Source organism: Talpa europaea (assembly GCF_964194135.1).
Source record: "Talpa europaea genome assembly, chromosome: 11".
NCBI lineage: Eukaryota > Metazoa > Chordata > Mammalia > Eulipotyphla > Talpidae > Talpa > Talpa europaea.
The window spans coordinates 15,392,769-15,408,879 of NC_140078.1; the positions used below are offsets into that span (position 1 = coordinate 15,392,769).

Below are 16,111 nucleotides of genomic sequence, written 5' to 3' on the forward strand. Positions count from 1 at the left end.
TATCTAATTTTTTTTGAAGATTTTATTTATGCATACAAGAACTAGAGTACAGGCCAGAGGTGCGGGGAGGGGGGTTTTGAGAGGATTCACCAGAGACAGAGTTGGGGAGCAGAACAGGCAGATCTACTGAAACACACAGCTGAGGGGAGCAGCAGGAGAGACAGGAAACCCCACCACCACCCCACCCCACCCCCCACCCCGGGCTGCGCATGTGGGCTGCTCCCTGAGAGGCTTGGGATAAACTCATGCCGCAGTGGCCACTGATAAGTTGATAGCACTGTCTTTAACCCCTGCACCACCAGGGGGGCCCTATAGCTCTATTTTTTTTTTTAATCACTCTTATTTTTTAATCACTATAAAACTTCATTGTTCTATGTGACTGTTTTTCCCTTCATTTCTTATTTTGAAGTTTGGCATTCCTACTTTCTCTGATAATATTTGCCTGCTATATTTTTTATCACCAATTCTCATTTAAAGTTTCTTAGAATTGGGTCTCCCTGGTGGCACAAGGGGTTAAGACGGAACCTATGAAGCTATCCCCAGCCAAGGAGCTACCCACATGGCGCAGCAGACCCCTCCTGACTCGCCTCCTGCTCCCCTCAGCAGGGTATTTCAGTCACTCTGCCTGTTCTGTTCCCCACTCTGTGAATCCTCTTACCCCCTGCACCTCTGGCCTGTACCCCAGCTCTTGTATGCATAAATTAATAAATCTTTTTAAAAAAAGTTTCTTAGAATTGTTTTAAGCGTTTGTTGTTTTTTACACAAACAGCATATAGCTGAATACTGTTTTTATGTACTCTTAAAGGTTAGAGACTCCTTTAATACAGGGGAATTCAAGTCATCCATTTTTCTCATAATTAAATTTAGATCTTGTTCTTACTTTTTTATAGTTCATTTGCTTTCTTATGATTACTGGCCCCTATTCATTTTTTTTTTTTAAGATTTATTTATTTATACAAGCCCTGGATACAGTCAGAAGCATGGGAGGGTGAGAGAATTCACCAGAGCCAGAGCGGGGAGCAGAGCAGGCAGAAGGACCAAGGTACACTGCTGAGGGGAGTAGCGGGCGGCAGGAGAGGTCTGTGCGCCATGCTGGACATTCCTCCGGATGGCCAGGGAGCAGCTGGGGATCGAACCTGCACTGCAGAGGCCGCTGGCAGCTTCGCAACCCAGCGCTCAACCGCTGCGCCACCGGGGAGGCCCCCTATTCATTTTTTACTTTCTCAATTTTACTGATATGAGCCAGTTTTCTTTAGTTCATTTTCCTCCCTCCTAGTTGACTCCCTACATATTAACACCTGTATTTGTTTTTGTTTGCTTTGGGTTTTGTAGATGCTTTTTATCAAGTTGAGGAAGTTTCCTTCAGTTGTTTTATTTCTGGAAGATTTTTATAATAAGTAGAAGTTGAATTTTGTCAAATGCCTTTTTATCAGTTGATAAAGTGAGGTGATTTATCTTCATTATTTTAGCCACTTACTATGGTGAATTATACTGATTGTGAAATATTAAACCAGCTTTATATCCCAGGATAAACCCCACTTGATCATGGTATGAAATTCTTTTTATATATTGCTGAACATACTAATATTTTGGTTGGCAGAGTGTGCAGAAGAGTTCTTGGGCTCCTTTGCCAGAAGCTTCTTTTATGTTATTTTACTGCTTTTATTTAATATCATCCCCCACCTCTGTCAAAATGTATACATACACACACACTATAGCCTTAGTATTTTGCTCTTAACTCTTCGTTTCAAACACTTCAATATCTATGGTCTCATCTTATCCTTCCAAGCATTGTCCAATTTGAAAGGTGAAAAACAAACAAACAAACTGCAGTATAAATAGGCCAAGTACCATATCTAACTAGTGACATCCTGGGAAAAAACATCCAGAGATGCTGACCATAAACCTACCCTTTTCTGACCACATAACTTTTTTGTTTTGCCTATTTCCTCCCTACTAGACACCAAGGAATATTTAATTTCTTGTTTCCTAAAGTGAGAGCTATTTTACCAAGCCCAATTTTTCTGGTGAGAGATATTTCTAATTAACTTTGTATAAATAAAAACACAAGTTTGTTTGGTTAGTAGGTTTGTTGGTTTTGATTTTGGCAATAAAGTTGTAATTCAGTTATCAGTATGTGGTCTTAATATTGAAGTCTGACAGTTGCTCTTCATTATATAAGAATCAAAATGACAAGGTAAGTTCTAGCAGGGTTTCATGAGCCACTTTATCACTGTAGCTCATCACCTAAAGGAGGGGGCAGTCTCCATTCATGGAGTTTTCACTGCGTAGTGATGAGTAAATATTACCAAACAAATTAACAGAAGCAATCTCTATGTTTAAACAATATTTGCTGTTTTTTCCATAATAAAAGGTACCACATGTAAAAGACTATAGAGCACATATGCCTAGAGCACTAGTTTTGGAATTGGAGAGGCCTTGGTTCTCATACATGCATGGTCAGTCATGGTTATGTGACAAAATTTCTCTAAACTTTGAATCCTTTTGGGTAAAATGGGGAGAAATTACGGTACCCACCTATGGAAATTTTATGTGAGAATTAAGTAAAATAATGACAGTAAATTGCTTAAAACTGGGCCTGACTTACTAAAATGACTAGTAAACCACAAGGCAATGTTAACATTTTCATATGTTGATTCTCAGGCATTTTCTGCCCCCTCCTCCCCACCATATGTACGTGTACATATACATATGTGCATGTTTACCCACCTTTTTTCAACTGTTTAAAAATTGGGATCATCTTTTATATCCTGATTAGCTTTCCCCACATATCTTTACATCCCCTTGATGTTAAATTTATTGAAAAGATAGATTTTCATAACCTTATAATATGGTAACATTACATAATTACTTAATTATTACCTCTTGTAAGATATCCAGGTTATTTCCAAAATATCATCATTATAAATATTGTCACTACAAGATTAAAGTACTTGATAAATCTTAAAACTTGTCTTTTTGGTTTTTTACATTTCTTTGAGGTTGAACTCTTTCATGTTTATTGGTTACTGGCATTATTTCAGTGAAATATCTTTTTGTGAATGAATGTAACTTGTAAAGCTTCTTAGGATCCTTAGTTTTTGTGATAGTGCCAGGTACATAGTAGGTACTAAATAAACTATTTGTGGCATGATAAACGAATGACAAGAATATAACCCTTTGTCTATTGTATGTTTCAGATGATATTAAACCTTAGAAAAATTCTGCCTCTATACAAGTACAAAGAATGCTATCTCGGTTCTTAATTTTTCTACCTAATTTTTTTTCTATTCTTCCTCCACAGTTCATCCATGAGCTCGGATTTCCCACATTACAATTTCAGGATGCCTAATATTGGATTCCAGAATTTGCCTCTCAACATATATATTGTGGTTTTTGGCACGGCTATATTTGTCTTCATCCTTAGTTTGCTATTCTGTTGCTATTTGATTAGGTAATCAATTTTCATTCTACATTACTTCAAAATATGTTAAACAATAATCAACTTTCTGCTCTTAGATTAAAAAATTTTGTAAGTATAATGAATTAGCAAATCTTCTAAAATTATCATATGTGAACTACTAAACAACAAAATACATTTTAAACAACTCATGAATCCTTCAATGCTGATGTATTTTACTCCATAGGAGAAAAATTGTCCTCATTTGTTTTTCCAACCTAGTAGCCATTGATCCAGATACACTTAGTCATTTTCCCCAAAACTGGATTTACTTTTATAGATTTCACTCTTATAAGAGGATCTTACATCATTGTTAGCTAATGTCATTAGGAATCAGAAAACAATGTCCAAGACAAAAGCAAAGTCTTTATTTTTTTTTTAATTGTATTTGTTTATATTTTTTTTTTAAAGATTTATTTATTTATTTATACACGCACTGGGTACAGTCAGAAGCGCGGGAGGGTGAGAGAATTCACCAGAGCCAGAGCGGGGAGCAGAGCAGGCAGAGGGACCGAAGTACACTGCTGAGGGGAGCAGCGGGCGGCAGGAGAGGTCTGCTGCGCCATGTGGGACCCTCCTCTGGTGGCCGGGGAGCAGCCGGGGATCGAACCGGCACTGCAGAGGCTGCAGGCAGCTTCGCAACCCAGCGCTCAACCACTGCGCCACCGGAGAGGCCCAAAAGCAAAGTCTTTAAACAGATTTTTGTTGTCTCTCAAGATGTTAAGCTTCTATTTATCATCAAACTGATTATTTGCATAAAACACTTAACATTTGAAATATTAAAAGTAGCAAACTATTATCATTTACATACAGTAAACTAGGCCCTGCAGCACAAGTACAGACAAGTGAAGAAGGGTAACACCTCACTTTGAGGGAGTAATAGATTTAGCCAACTGATTGGTTCATAATTATTTAAGCAAGCATATTTCTCTTAAATGAGGGCCTAATTTTCAAAGCCAAAACTGAAACTGTCAAAATTTTTATGCTCTTTTCTTCAATGAACTTTATAGAATGAAAGAGTAGAAAATTAAATTTGATTAAACAGTTACACATCTAATAACTTTTAGTGTTTGCCTAGTATATGACTATAGTTACGATGGACATCATCATCAATAACTTTCATACAATTCATTATTGCCACCTGTGTTTTGGAGCACTTACTGATAGTCAGATTTGAATGAGTTCAGTTTACAATCTTGATAGAAAATAAATCTTTCCTGATATTCTTTTTTTTTTTTAAAGATTTATTTATTTATACAAGATTGATTGATTGATTGATTTATACAAGCACTGGGTACAATCAGAAGCGCGGGAGGGTGAGAGAATTCACCAGAGCCAGAGCGGGGAGCAGAGCAGGCAGAAGGACTGAAGTACACTGCTGAGGGGAGCAGCGGGCGGCAGGAGAGGTCTGCTGCACCATGTGGGACCCTCCTCTGGTGGCCGGGGAGCAGCCGGGGATCGAACCGGCACTGCAGAGGCTGCAGGCAGCTTCGCAACCCAGCGCTCAACCACTGCGCCACCGGAGAGGCCCAAAAGCAAAGTCTTTAAACAGATTTTTGTTGTCTCTCAAGATGTTAAGCTTCTATTTATCATCAAACTGATTATTTGCATAAAACACTTAACATTTGAAATATTAAAAGTAGCAAACTATTATCATTTACATACAGTAAACTAGGCCCTGCAGCACAAGTACAGACAAGTGAAGAAGGGTAACACCTCACTTTGAGGGAGTAATAGATTTAGCCAACTGATTGGTTCATAATTATTTAAGCAAGCATATTTCTCTTAAATGAGGGCCTAATTTTCAAAGCCAAAACTGAAACTGTCAAAATTTTTATGCTCTTTTCTTCAATGAACTTTATAGAATGAAAGAGTAGAAAATTAAATTTGATTAAACAGTTACACATCTAATAACTTTTAGTGTTTGCCTAGTATATGACTATAGTTACGATGGACATCATCATCAATAACTTTCATACAATTCATTATTGCCACCTGTGTTTTGGAGCACTTACTGATAGTCAGATTTGAATGAGTTCAGTTTACAATCTTGATAGAAAATAAATCTTTCCTGATATTCTTTTTTTTTTTAAAGATTTATTTATTTATACAAGATTGATTGATTGATTGATTTATACAAGCACTGGGTACAATCAGAAGCGCGGGAGGGTGAGAGAATTCACCAGAGCCAGAGCGGGGAGCAGAGCAGGCAGAAGGACTGAAGTACACTGCTGAGGGGAGCAGCGGGCGGCAGGAGAGGTCTGCGCCGCCTTGTGGGACCCTCACCCCAGGCAGGGGATCAAACTGGTGCTGCTGAGGCTGCGGGCAGCTTCGCAGTCCAGCGCTCAACCGCTGCGCCACCGGGGAGGCCCTTTCCTGATATTCTTACAAAATATAATCATTTCTTCTATCTCAAAGATATGCTGGTTGCGTAATAATTTTTTGGTGATGGTCAAAGAAATAATACTTATATAATAATTATAGCAGTCAGGAGAAACTTTTTTTTTACATTTAAAAAAGTATTCTAAAATGTGTTGCTCACATTATGCATTTTATTACTATGTCAATTGTGATTCTGTGTAATTTTTTTTGAGAAATAAGTTGTGCAGCACAATTTTAGCTCATTATATTCCTTTTAATGATTAAGCAAATCATTACAGGGGTGCTGGAAATGTTCTAAATATTGAACTGGGTGATAGTGATACTGTTGTATGTATATCTGTACTCAAAGTTTTTATTTACTATTGGATATATTTTAAATTTTTTAATTAAATATATGATTTAGAATATTCAAACATGGATTATCATCATACAAAGAATTGAGGCTTCATTAATATATTGAGATTTTGTTTTAATGAGATTTCTCTAGAACTTATATTTGGGTAACATTTTATGGTTCACTGCACTTTGTCATAACATAGTACAGATATGTTATTTGGATATGTTCCAGGATAATGATTCTGGATTTTAAACCATATATTAATTAATAACAAAATTCAGCATTTTTTTTAAAGTGTTATGTTGGATACCTCAAATATCACATTGCTCATTTCTGTCTTTTAGGCTAAGACATCAAGCACATAAAGAATTTTATGCCTACAAACAGGTGAGAAATATATTTCAGATTGACTTTGATCACCATTTTTTTAACCAAAAAATGAGAACTCAGATTTCCACTTGTATTTTAACTAGGAGTGGATTTGTGTGCATTTTAGCATTTCATTTGCCCATTTGCGATACAAAGTAAATTAACTTCACTTTACGTATCCTTGATATTATAGAATTTCAGGTGATATAATACAATTTAACAAGTAACTTTAGCCAGCCTTTTGCTAAAGGGAAATGCTATAGCTAATAATCCTTAATATTATTGCTATGAACTCCCACTGGCGTTCAGAGATGCAGTTAAATAAATGTTTTACCTCCTTCTCCAGTAGAAGGAAAGACCACTTCCTTGGAAATAACTAGCTGTGTTATAATGTTCTCATTTCCATCCCTTTGGCTTTAAATGTTAGTTCATTTCCCATGGCTAAAAGTCCAGATGCTTGGATCATTGCCATTAACCTTTAGCCCTTGTACAGCTCTTCACTGGTTTGTTCTTTAAGTTAATAACTTTTCTTGAAGACCAAGTAAAATTTGTTTTTCTTAGTTTTCTTTTAGTCCAAAACATGAGATTATTCTTGTGTCCTTAGGATTCCTTTTTCAAACTTTAGTTTGAGTCTGAGTCAAAACAGTTTGAGTCAGTGGCAGACATTATAGACCATTTCACGATTTTAGGATTATATACCTTTTTGCCCATCTTTGTATTTAGTAAAATCTGGACTCTAGTGAGTTTCTTAAATGCCCACATTAATGTCCATAGGTAACCCTAGATTCTTGGCCATAGGTCTCATATGGGATTCATACATAGAATTGCATGTTTTAGTTTTCTAAATGAATGAATCTTTTTGTCTCAATTCATAAACCTTACATATAAGATATTTGTATGTAAGGTTTACATATAAGAAAGATCTCCCTCACTGACTAATAGACTTAGTAAAGTCACAAGAAAGATGAAAAGTTTGAAAAAGAATACTGAATACTAAAAAAGAATACTGAGTTGAAAATTTAGTTGATTCCTACATAGCTGGATGATCACTTCTGATTGTGATTTCTGAAAGTGTGATTTGCCCTCAAAGCTACTTTTGATTCAGGAATGTAGGATTCAAAATTTAAAAGATTTTCTCTAAATATCATTGAGATGAAATAACTCTAGTAAGTTAATTCTCAGAAATTTCCTTTTTATGTAGTAATCTGTCCTATTACTAGGCATTCCTTTTAACTGATGTTTGGTCTTTTTGTCTCAGTTGATCCAGATATTTGGATCATTGCTATTAACCCTTAGTCCTTATACATATCTTCACTGGTTTGTTCTTTAAGGAAATAACTTAGCTCTTCTTGAATATCAAGTAAAATTTGTTGACTTCAAACTCAGGATAGCATCTGGGTGAATTTTAAGCCCTTTTTCTGAGTAAAACTGATATTTTCTGATAATAATGATCTATTATAGTAAGCAAAACTTCCCAAAGTAAAATTGACCTAACTTTTTTTTGTGTTTTATAAATTACAAGTAACTCAGTCCCATCAGCTAGTGCTGTATTTATTGATTGATGAGGCAATTGACCTCATTTATTTCCCCCTCATTTTTTGAACTTAGTCCTGATGGGCATGTATAAATGTCTTTTCCCAAAATTTAATCTGTTCTCAAAGAGATCTTAAAATTGCTTTTCAGGAGACTTTTGCATCGTTGCTCAAGTTAAAAGAATGTTGCTTAAATGTTCTGTCTCAAACTATAAAAGAGATTCTCTCCAATATTGAATATGAGGGAAAATGAGCTATATACACAAAAGAAAAATATTTGTGAGTATAATGAGAAATTTTTTAATTATATATTTATATGGACATAAGAACATACTTTTGTCTTACAGGTTATATTAAAAGAGAAAGTAAAAGAACTGAATTTACATGAGGTAAGGTACCTATAAATATTTTAACCTTTTCTTGAGCCATTTTCTAATAGAATGCTATGCTGTGGTATCCTTGAACATCTTGATTTTCAGAAGCTGAAAACAAATTAGGCTTATTTTTGATCAGTTTAATAGAGTATTTGAGGGTAAGGTCACATAGAAATCAATTGTGTGAAAGCTTTTAGAAAGTAACTTAATTTTTTTTTAAGATGTATTTATTTATTTATACAAGAGCTGGGGTTCAGGCCAGAGGTGTGGGTTGAGAGGACTCACCAGAGACAGAGTGGGGAACAGAAGAGTCAGATTGAAGTACACTGCTGAGGGGAGCAGCAGGTAAGTCAGGAGGGGTCTGCTGCGCCATGTGGGTAACTCCCTGGCCGGGGATCGAACTCGTGCTGTAGTTGTTGCGGATAGCTTCATAGCTTGTGTCTTAACCCTTTGTGCCACACCAGGGAGGCCCCTAAATGATTCATTTTTATTTTATTTTTTTAAAAGATTGATTGATTGATTTATGCTAGCGCTGGGCACAGTCAGAAGCGCAGGAGGGTGAGAGAATTCACCAGAGCCAGAGCAGGGAGCAGAGCAGGCAGAAAGACCGAAGTACACTGCTGAGGGGAGCAACGGGCGGCAGGAGAGGTCTGCGCCATGCGGGACCCTCCTCCAGTGGCCGGGGATCAGCCGGGGATCGAACCGGTGGCGCAGAGGCTGCGGGCAGCTTCGCAACCCAGCGCTCAACCGCTGTACCACCATTTGGGGAGACCCAAATGGTTCATTTTTAATAGGGATGGTGCCAATTTGAGATTTAATAGCAGTATGAAGTAGGATGCTGTTTACCGTCCATGCTATATATGAGATAGTTTAGTTTTTCTACTTAAAATGAATTTACACCTGTTTCACCCTTAGAAATGTTCCCAGTAGTTCCCTTCTTGTCAGTGATACAAAAAAGGCAATGGTTGCTTCATAGAGTTACAGGTTTGGGGAAGTGAGACAGAGGAACCAAACAGGGAAGAATATATAGGGAGGTTTGAATCCTTCATGTTTAGTGATGAGGTTGCATGTTTGGTTCACAGATATCTACCATGTTGTTATGCTTGTAACTTAAATCCAAAAGTGTGTTTATCCTACTGCACACCTCTTAAGACACCAGTCTAGGAAATAGAGCCACACTAAGAAAAATGACGCTAAGGAGGTAATATTTACATATTCAAAAAGTCAGAATATTTTACACAGGTTGGCAGTTTTTTTTGTTTTTGTTTTTTAAGATTTATTTATTCAAGCACTGGGTACAGTCAGAAGTGCAGGAGGGTGAGAGAATTCACCAGAGCCAGAGTGGGGAACAGAACAGGCAGACTGATGAAGTACACTGCTGAGGGGAGCAGCAGGCGTGGCAGGAGAGGTCTGTGCGTCATGTGGGACCCTTGCCCGCGGCCGGGGATCGAACCGGCGCTGCAGAGGCAGCGGGCAGCTTCACAGCCCAGCGCTCAACCACTGCGCCACCAGGGGAGGCCCGACAGTTGTTTTCTTTCAGCACTTTTAAAAGGTTGTGTTACTTCCTTCTGGCCTCCATGGTTTCTGCAAAGAACTTCACAGTCATTTCAATCATTGATTTCCTAGCAGTAATGCATCATTTTTCTCTGGTTAGTTTCTTTAGTTTTAGCGATTTGAGTATATGTCTGAGCATGGATTTCTTTGGATTTATCTTGTTTGAGACTTATCTTCATAAAATGTAGGTTTGTCTTTCACCAAGATTGGGATATTTTCCGCCGTTATTTCCTAAAATTTTTTCTGCGTTGTACTCTTTCTCCCTCTAGGACTCTATAGTTTTAGAATTTGTTTAAGAACATAATAGCAGGCCTCCCCGGTGGCGCAGTGGTTGAGAGCTGGATTGCGAAGCTGCCTGCAGCCTCTGCAGTGCCGGTTCGATCCCCGGCTGCTCCCCGGCCACCAGAGGAGGGTCCCACATGGCGCGCAGACCTCTCCTGCCACCCGCTGCTCCCCTCAGCAGTGTACTTCGGTCCTTCTGCCTGCTCTGCTCCCCGCTCTGGCTCTGGTGAATTCTCTCACCCTCCCGCTTCTGACTGTACCCAGTGCTTGTATAAATAAATTAAATACAAATAAATAATAAAAATAAATCTTTTAAAAAAAGAACATAATAGCACATTATGTTTCAAATAAGTTACTATTTCAAATAGTAACTATTTTGAAAAGGCTTAGAATCTAATTTTAATCCTGAAAATAAGCAAGTGAGACTGACTTGTCCAACTCTCTGCCCTTTGGTAGGATCAGCACTGAATTGCCAGAGGATAGAGCAATGGTCCTGACCCTGTTTCAGGAGAAGGCTGTGCTAGAAGGGAAACAGTATTTAAGGCCAGATGACCTATTCACATAGTCTGGGAGCTAGCAATATCATTCCTCCTTTACAGTTAGGAAGCTGAGTCCCAAAAAGCGCACCCTGAGGTTGAAACTGTTAGTTTCTCATCTTTACCCGCAGCGTATTCTCAGCCTGGCTCCAGAGAACAAAAATAAGCTTGAAAATAGTGCTCCCATCACAAAAGTTAAACATGAGTAAGAACAAGTGGTGTTGGTAGACTGTCTTACTGTCCCCTCGCCCTTCCGTCCCGGGCTCTCAGCCCTCTGAGGGGAATGGGGCATATAGTGTCCTCATTTTATAGAGGAAGGAACAGAGCTTCAGAGGCAGCACCTAACATGTCATGCAGCTAGTGGGGGACGGAGCCAACGCCAGCCATCTGCCCCGCCCTCTTCCCTCTCCTGCTGTCTCTGCAGTAAGGCCCAATCTGTGAAGACAGTGCCCATCTCCTCCTTGAAGATCCTGTCTGCTGTACACACAGGCTCTGGGAACTCCCTGGAGAAGGGTGTTGGAAAACCAACAATCACAGCACTGGCCACAGGGCATGAACAGCCGCGTGTCCCACTCAGGCATGACACCTAACCTGAGAAGATGAAATTACATGATGCAGGCCACAAAACAGGCAACGGGGAAGGCTGTGTCAGCACACCGGGCAAGAAGTGGTGATGAGTTGAACCAGAATTCCTGGGGATAGACAGAGAGGCAATCAGGGGTGGTTCAGTCCAGACTTGGGTAGAGGACAGAAGGCAGAAGTAGGACAGCAGCACATAGGTGTGACAGTCCTGGGTCCCCAGCCAGGTCCAATCACTGGCTAATGGCCTGTAGTTACTGTTGTGTGTTTCTGTTTGCTCATCTGCAAATTGGATAAACACAATGCTACCTGGTCTCCATGGGTACTGGTAAGTGCCCAAAAAGTTAGAAATCGGCCTCCGGGCATGAAAGAGAAGGCCTGCTTTCAAGCAGTAGACTCTTCCACTGGAGAGCCTAGCCACCTATCAAAGAGGAGTCCAGGAAATTTTCCTAAGTTTAAATTCTGTGATTCTGGAATGACTTTTTATAGGATAAGGATTGACACTGACAAAGGCTAGTGCCATAGTGAGGGGCCCCAGGAACTATAAAAAAGTACGTCACTGTGGGCTCTGCCCTGGTGCAAAATCTGAGAACCCTGGGGCCTGTACCAGGCTGCACGCAGCTCCCTCAGGGCTGTGCTGCTGAGCAGGCAGAGTCAGCCCCTCCACACAGCACAGAAAGATGACATTATTATGTCAGCCTAAGTAGTAAGGACAAGCCTAAGATAGACTCTGCTGATGCGGGGGGGAGGGGGGGTAAAGGTAGCTGCCTCTGCTTTCTGTCTTCTCCTGTCTGCCCTCCATCTTGAGCTAGGTGACAGGAAGAACAGGAGGCTGGCTCTTCTTTAGAAAAACCTACCCACACATGCCTGTTCCTTTCACTTAACCAGTTATGAGACCTTGTAAGCTCCTTCAAATGGCTGGACCTCAAGGGCTTCTGCACTTTACCTTGTGGCCTGTAAGAGTGCTTAGCAGACACTTATCTCACATGTGATATTATCTTTCAGCTCTGTGCTGTGTGTCTAGAAGACTTCAAGCCTCGAGATGAGTTGGGGATTTGTCCATGTAAGCATGCCTTCCACAGAAAGTAAGTATTGATTGGTGTGGAATTATTTAAAGGGACCGGAGTTTGAGGTAGATTCAGCTTACTTACGGGCTCTGGGGCCTTGCCAACAAGCTTGCTGACCTCATGATTGGTCTGTGAAGCAGAAAAGACCTGCTGGGTGGAGCATATGTGTGTACGTGATGTCAGGTGGCATCAGGGTGGTGGAACATGACCACCACAGCAGGACTTCGGGCAGAGAGCCAGACAAGCCCGTACCTCCTTGGAGCCCAGCTATGAACAGCTATTCAACTGGAATTTTCCAATAAGAGCTCCATTTCCTAAACCATAGTTACTTGAAATCAAAATAAAGTCTAAATGTAAATGGTAGTGTTGGGCCATCTGCTCCCCCTTTCTGCAGAGAGATTAATATTCCCTTCTCTTGCAATCATGTGTGTTTTATTTTTTCCATTAGAAAATTCTACTTCTGTTTCCTTCCTCCCTGCTCACTGCACTTTACTCTGAGAAGACATGGTTAACTGAGGGTAGGGCACGCTGCTGAGGCTTCACGGTACCTTCTTTGGAAAGGCAGAGGCTCTGGTTCCTCCAGAGGTAAAATGCTTTCCCATCCAGTCAGGGAGCTCCGTGACAGCCAGCGTCTCTCTCTCTCGCTCGCTTGCTCGCTCACACACACACACACACACACACATAAACACACACGCACACGCATCAGATGTGTTCCTCTGGCAGGGCAGCAGCAAGATGTGGGCAGGGGGTTTCAGGAGCACGGGGCTGACGTCTTCCCTCCTGTATGTGTTGTTTCCTTCTGCAGGTGCCTTATTAAGTGGCTGGAGGTCAGGAAAGTGTGTCCATTGTGCAACATGCCAGTTCTGCAGCTGGCCCAGTTGCACAGTAAGCAGGACCGAGGACCCCCGCAGGGGCCCCTCCCCGGGGCAGAGAACATTGTATAGTTCATCAAAGGTCAGACTGTTGCGGTCCGACGTCCGCGTGGAGCCAGGAGGAACACAAGCGGTCTCTGTGCTGGCTGCTCTACCTGGGGCACCAGCTGCCACTTCCTTTGTCTCATGAAGAACTCTTGGGCCAGCTAAGCTTGGAACCCAAACATCTGGGTCTAGTGACAACCAAAGCACTCTGACACTACCCCATGCCAAGAGCAGAGTCGTCGGTGAGCCTTCGGGTTTGGCTCAAGAAACTTCATGGGGTCTCTCGCTAACTCCATTGTACTCTGTCTCCCAGACACTTCTCTCCACGGCAAGGTGAATCCTTATCAGGCAGAAGGGAAGATAAACACAAGTGTCAGAGAAGGGAACTAAGGGCAGGTCCTTAGCACCACCCCGACCCTGAGAACAGACGAGCTTCTCTACAGACCGTGCATGCCTTTGCCGCAGCAGACCCTCCCGGCAGCCCCCGAGCCAACTAAAACCAGCGGTTACCTCAGCCAAAGCATGACCAGGCACCAGTAGTTGGTGAGGCAATGCCAACAGGCTGCTCCTGTTACATTCCTTTGCTAAGGCCAGCTGGGAAACCCAGCGCTTTGGTCACACCAGAGCAGCGGTTCCCCTCACCGCCTTCCCTCCCTCAAGTTCACGACACTCGTTTATCAAATCATCTGAGCTAGAAACATTAGCTGTACTTGGAAAGGCCTGGTCAGAAGCCATTTCCTCTTATTTACCCCTCCTCGACAGTGGGGTGCAGCCAAGCCACCCATGAGGAGCCCCCGCATGGGGAGAGCCCGAGCCCATGCTGTCCCTGTGTGACCCGGGGAGCCCGCGGGTGCTGTCCACGCCCCACACCCACAGTGCGGGTCGGCGTAGCTGCTGGCCCGGCCCACTGCCTCAAGGATGTCACCATGAGCCCTTTGCGCAGATCCGGAGAAGAGCAGCTTTCCGAGAATGGCCAGTCCTGGCCCCGCGAGCTGAGAGGAGAGTGCGGACCCCTCCTTCCCCCTCCTTCCTCCCGTCCCCTGTCCTCTTCTCCCGGTTTCAACTTAAAACAAAATGCCTGTCATTGGCTTTTTAACGATTTAAGGTATTCCAAATAAGATCCCTGGTACGTGTGAAGCCGGGATCCACTTGAATTGTAAATAGTTCTGGAAGCTCCTGCAGGGCTGTGTACCCAGTGGTGTGTGCCTCAGTGTTTGGACTTGGATAACTAATTGACAGTGTCTTTATAGGAGAGAAATGCATGCTGCTCTTTGGTTCTTTCTGTCCAACTTTTCTAGAAATGACTCGGAGTCCATTAGGATTCGTGACTGTTGTATAAATTAGCTATGGGAAGCAGCACTGGGTCAGAGAGAAAGTCATTGTCCATACCCCTGCTATCCGCCGCCCGTCGCAGGTCCAGAGGCTTCACCGGCCCACAGGTGTGTGGGGGGTGGTTTCTTGTTGGAAATACAGGCTGTGTCGGGATAGGGATGGAGGGAGCTTTGCTGCTCTGTCATGGCCTGTCTCCAGGAATTTTTTTCTGGAATCCAGCCTCTACCTTCTTAGAATGGGAAAGGAAACCTGTCCTTGGCTCGGGAGGTTGGGGTCAAATGAGAAGGAAAATTCTCATTCACCTGGAAAAGTGCTGGGCAGAATCCAGTTTGGAAAATTACAAATCCAGTGGGTCAGATTGGCTCTTTCCTGTGTGCGACCTGCCCGTGGCAGGCTGACCAGACTGCTGCTTGCACAGGGCGCGGGAGGCCTGGTGTGTTTGTATGTGAAAGCCTTAGCCCGTGTGGCCCCCGTGAAAGGAACGGTTTGTACATGCTACTCCCACCCTGTTCCTGGGTTTGTAGCACAATAGCGTTGAGTGCTGCATGGCACCCAGTTTACAGTAAAATGTGACCAGTTTCAGAAACAGGCTTGGCACAAATGTCATCTCTTCATGTGGGTTCCAATAGAAAAATTTTCCCCTCAAAAGAGAAATTCGTGTGTTCTCTACTGCAGATTATTTTAATTCACAGGTTTTGTAGGATTAGTCTTTCCGTTGCAGGCTTTCTGTCCCTCTGCATCAGCACCAAAGAATCTCACCAAGTCCTTGTACTTACAGGGAAGTAGATTAATTCATCTCACTGTGTCACAGCTAAAGGCAAGTGAGGTGGTTGGTGCCAGCACAGAACAAGGAGCAGAAGCCAGGTAGTTCCAGCCGTCAGTCGAAAGCCCGAGAAGGCGGGGTACTCTCCGCTGCGCGCCATCGCGCACGGGCTTTGTCCCATGAGGCACCTTTGACCCAACCTCAACACAGGTAAAGGTGGAGGGCTTTTGAAAATGCAGCTTCCCCATCAGGGTGGGGTGGGGCTGGACCCTGAAGCGGGGTGTCCACTCCCCCTTGGCTTGTCCTGCTGCAGCTTGGCCAGTGTCGCTCAGTCATTCCCATGATTCTCATCAACATAAGCAGAATGTGGTCACACCCACGTCTGCTTCCTGTGCTGCTATAACTGATGGCTGGGTTTACTTCAGCGCCTGATTAAAGTCAGGTTCGCGTGAAGGACAAGGTTAAATCTCTGCCCAGAATGTTTTTTAATGAGCTGAGGAGCCTTCATATTATTGTCTGCGGCTCACACCTCGCAGTGAGAGAGGTGAGGCTGCCCTGTCCACATCTCCAAGATGTTCGTGACCTTTGCTAATCTTCAGTCGTGGGGGTCCTGGTACACAGTGGGGG

At 42.3% G+C, this 16,111-nt stretch overlaps 1 protein-coding gene across 1 annotated transcript; it reads left to right on the forward strand.

The window, feature by feature from the left end:
- Positions 1 to 3,311: 3,311 nt before the first annotated feature.
- On the forward strand, positions 3,312 to 13,416 carry RNF24 (ring finger protein 24; the record flags this gene model as incomplete). The annotated part of the gene is made up of 5 exons (XM_084246804.1): positions 3,312 to 3,454; positions 6,524 to 6,566; positions 8,428 to 8,469; positions 12,411 to 12,490; positions 13,278 to 13,416. The coding sequence occupies 5 exons, from the start codon at positions 3,312 to 3,314 to the stop codon at positions 13,414 to 13,416; spliced, it is 447 nt and encodes a 148-aa protein (XP_084102930.1).
- Positions 13,417 to 16,111: the final 2,695 nt, after the last annotated feature.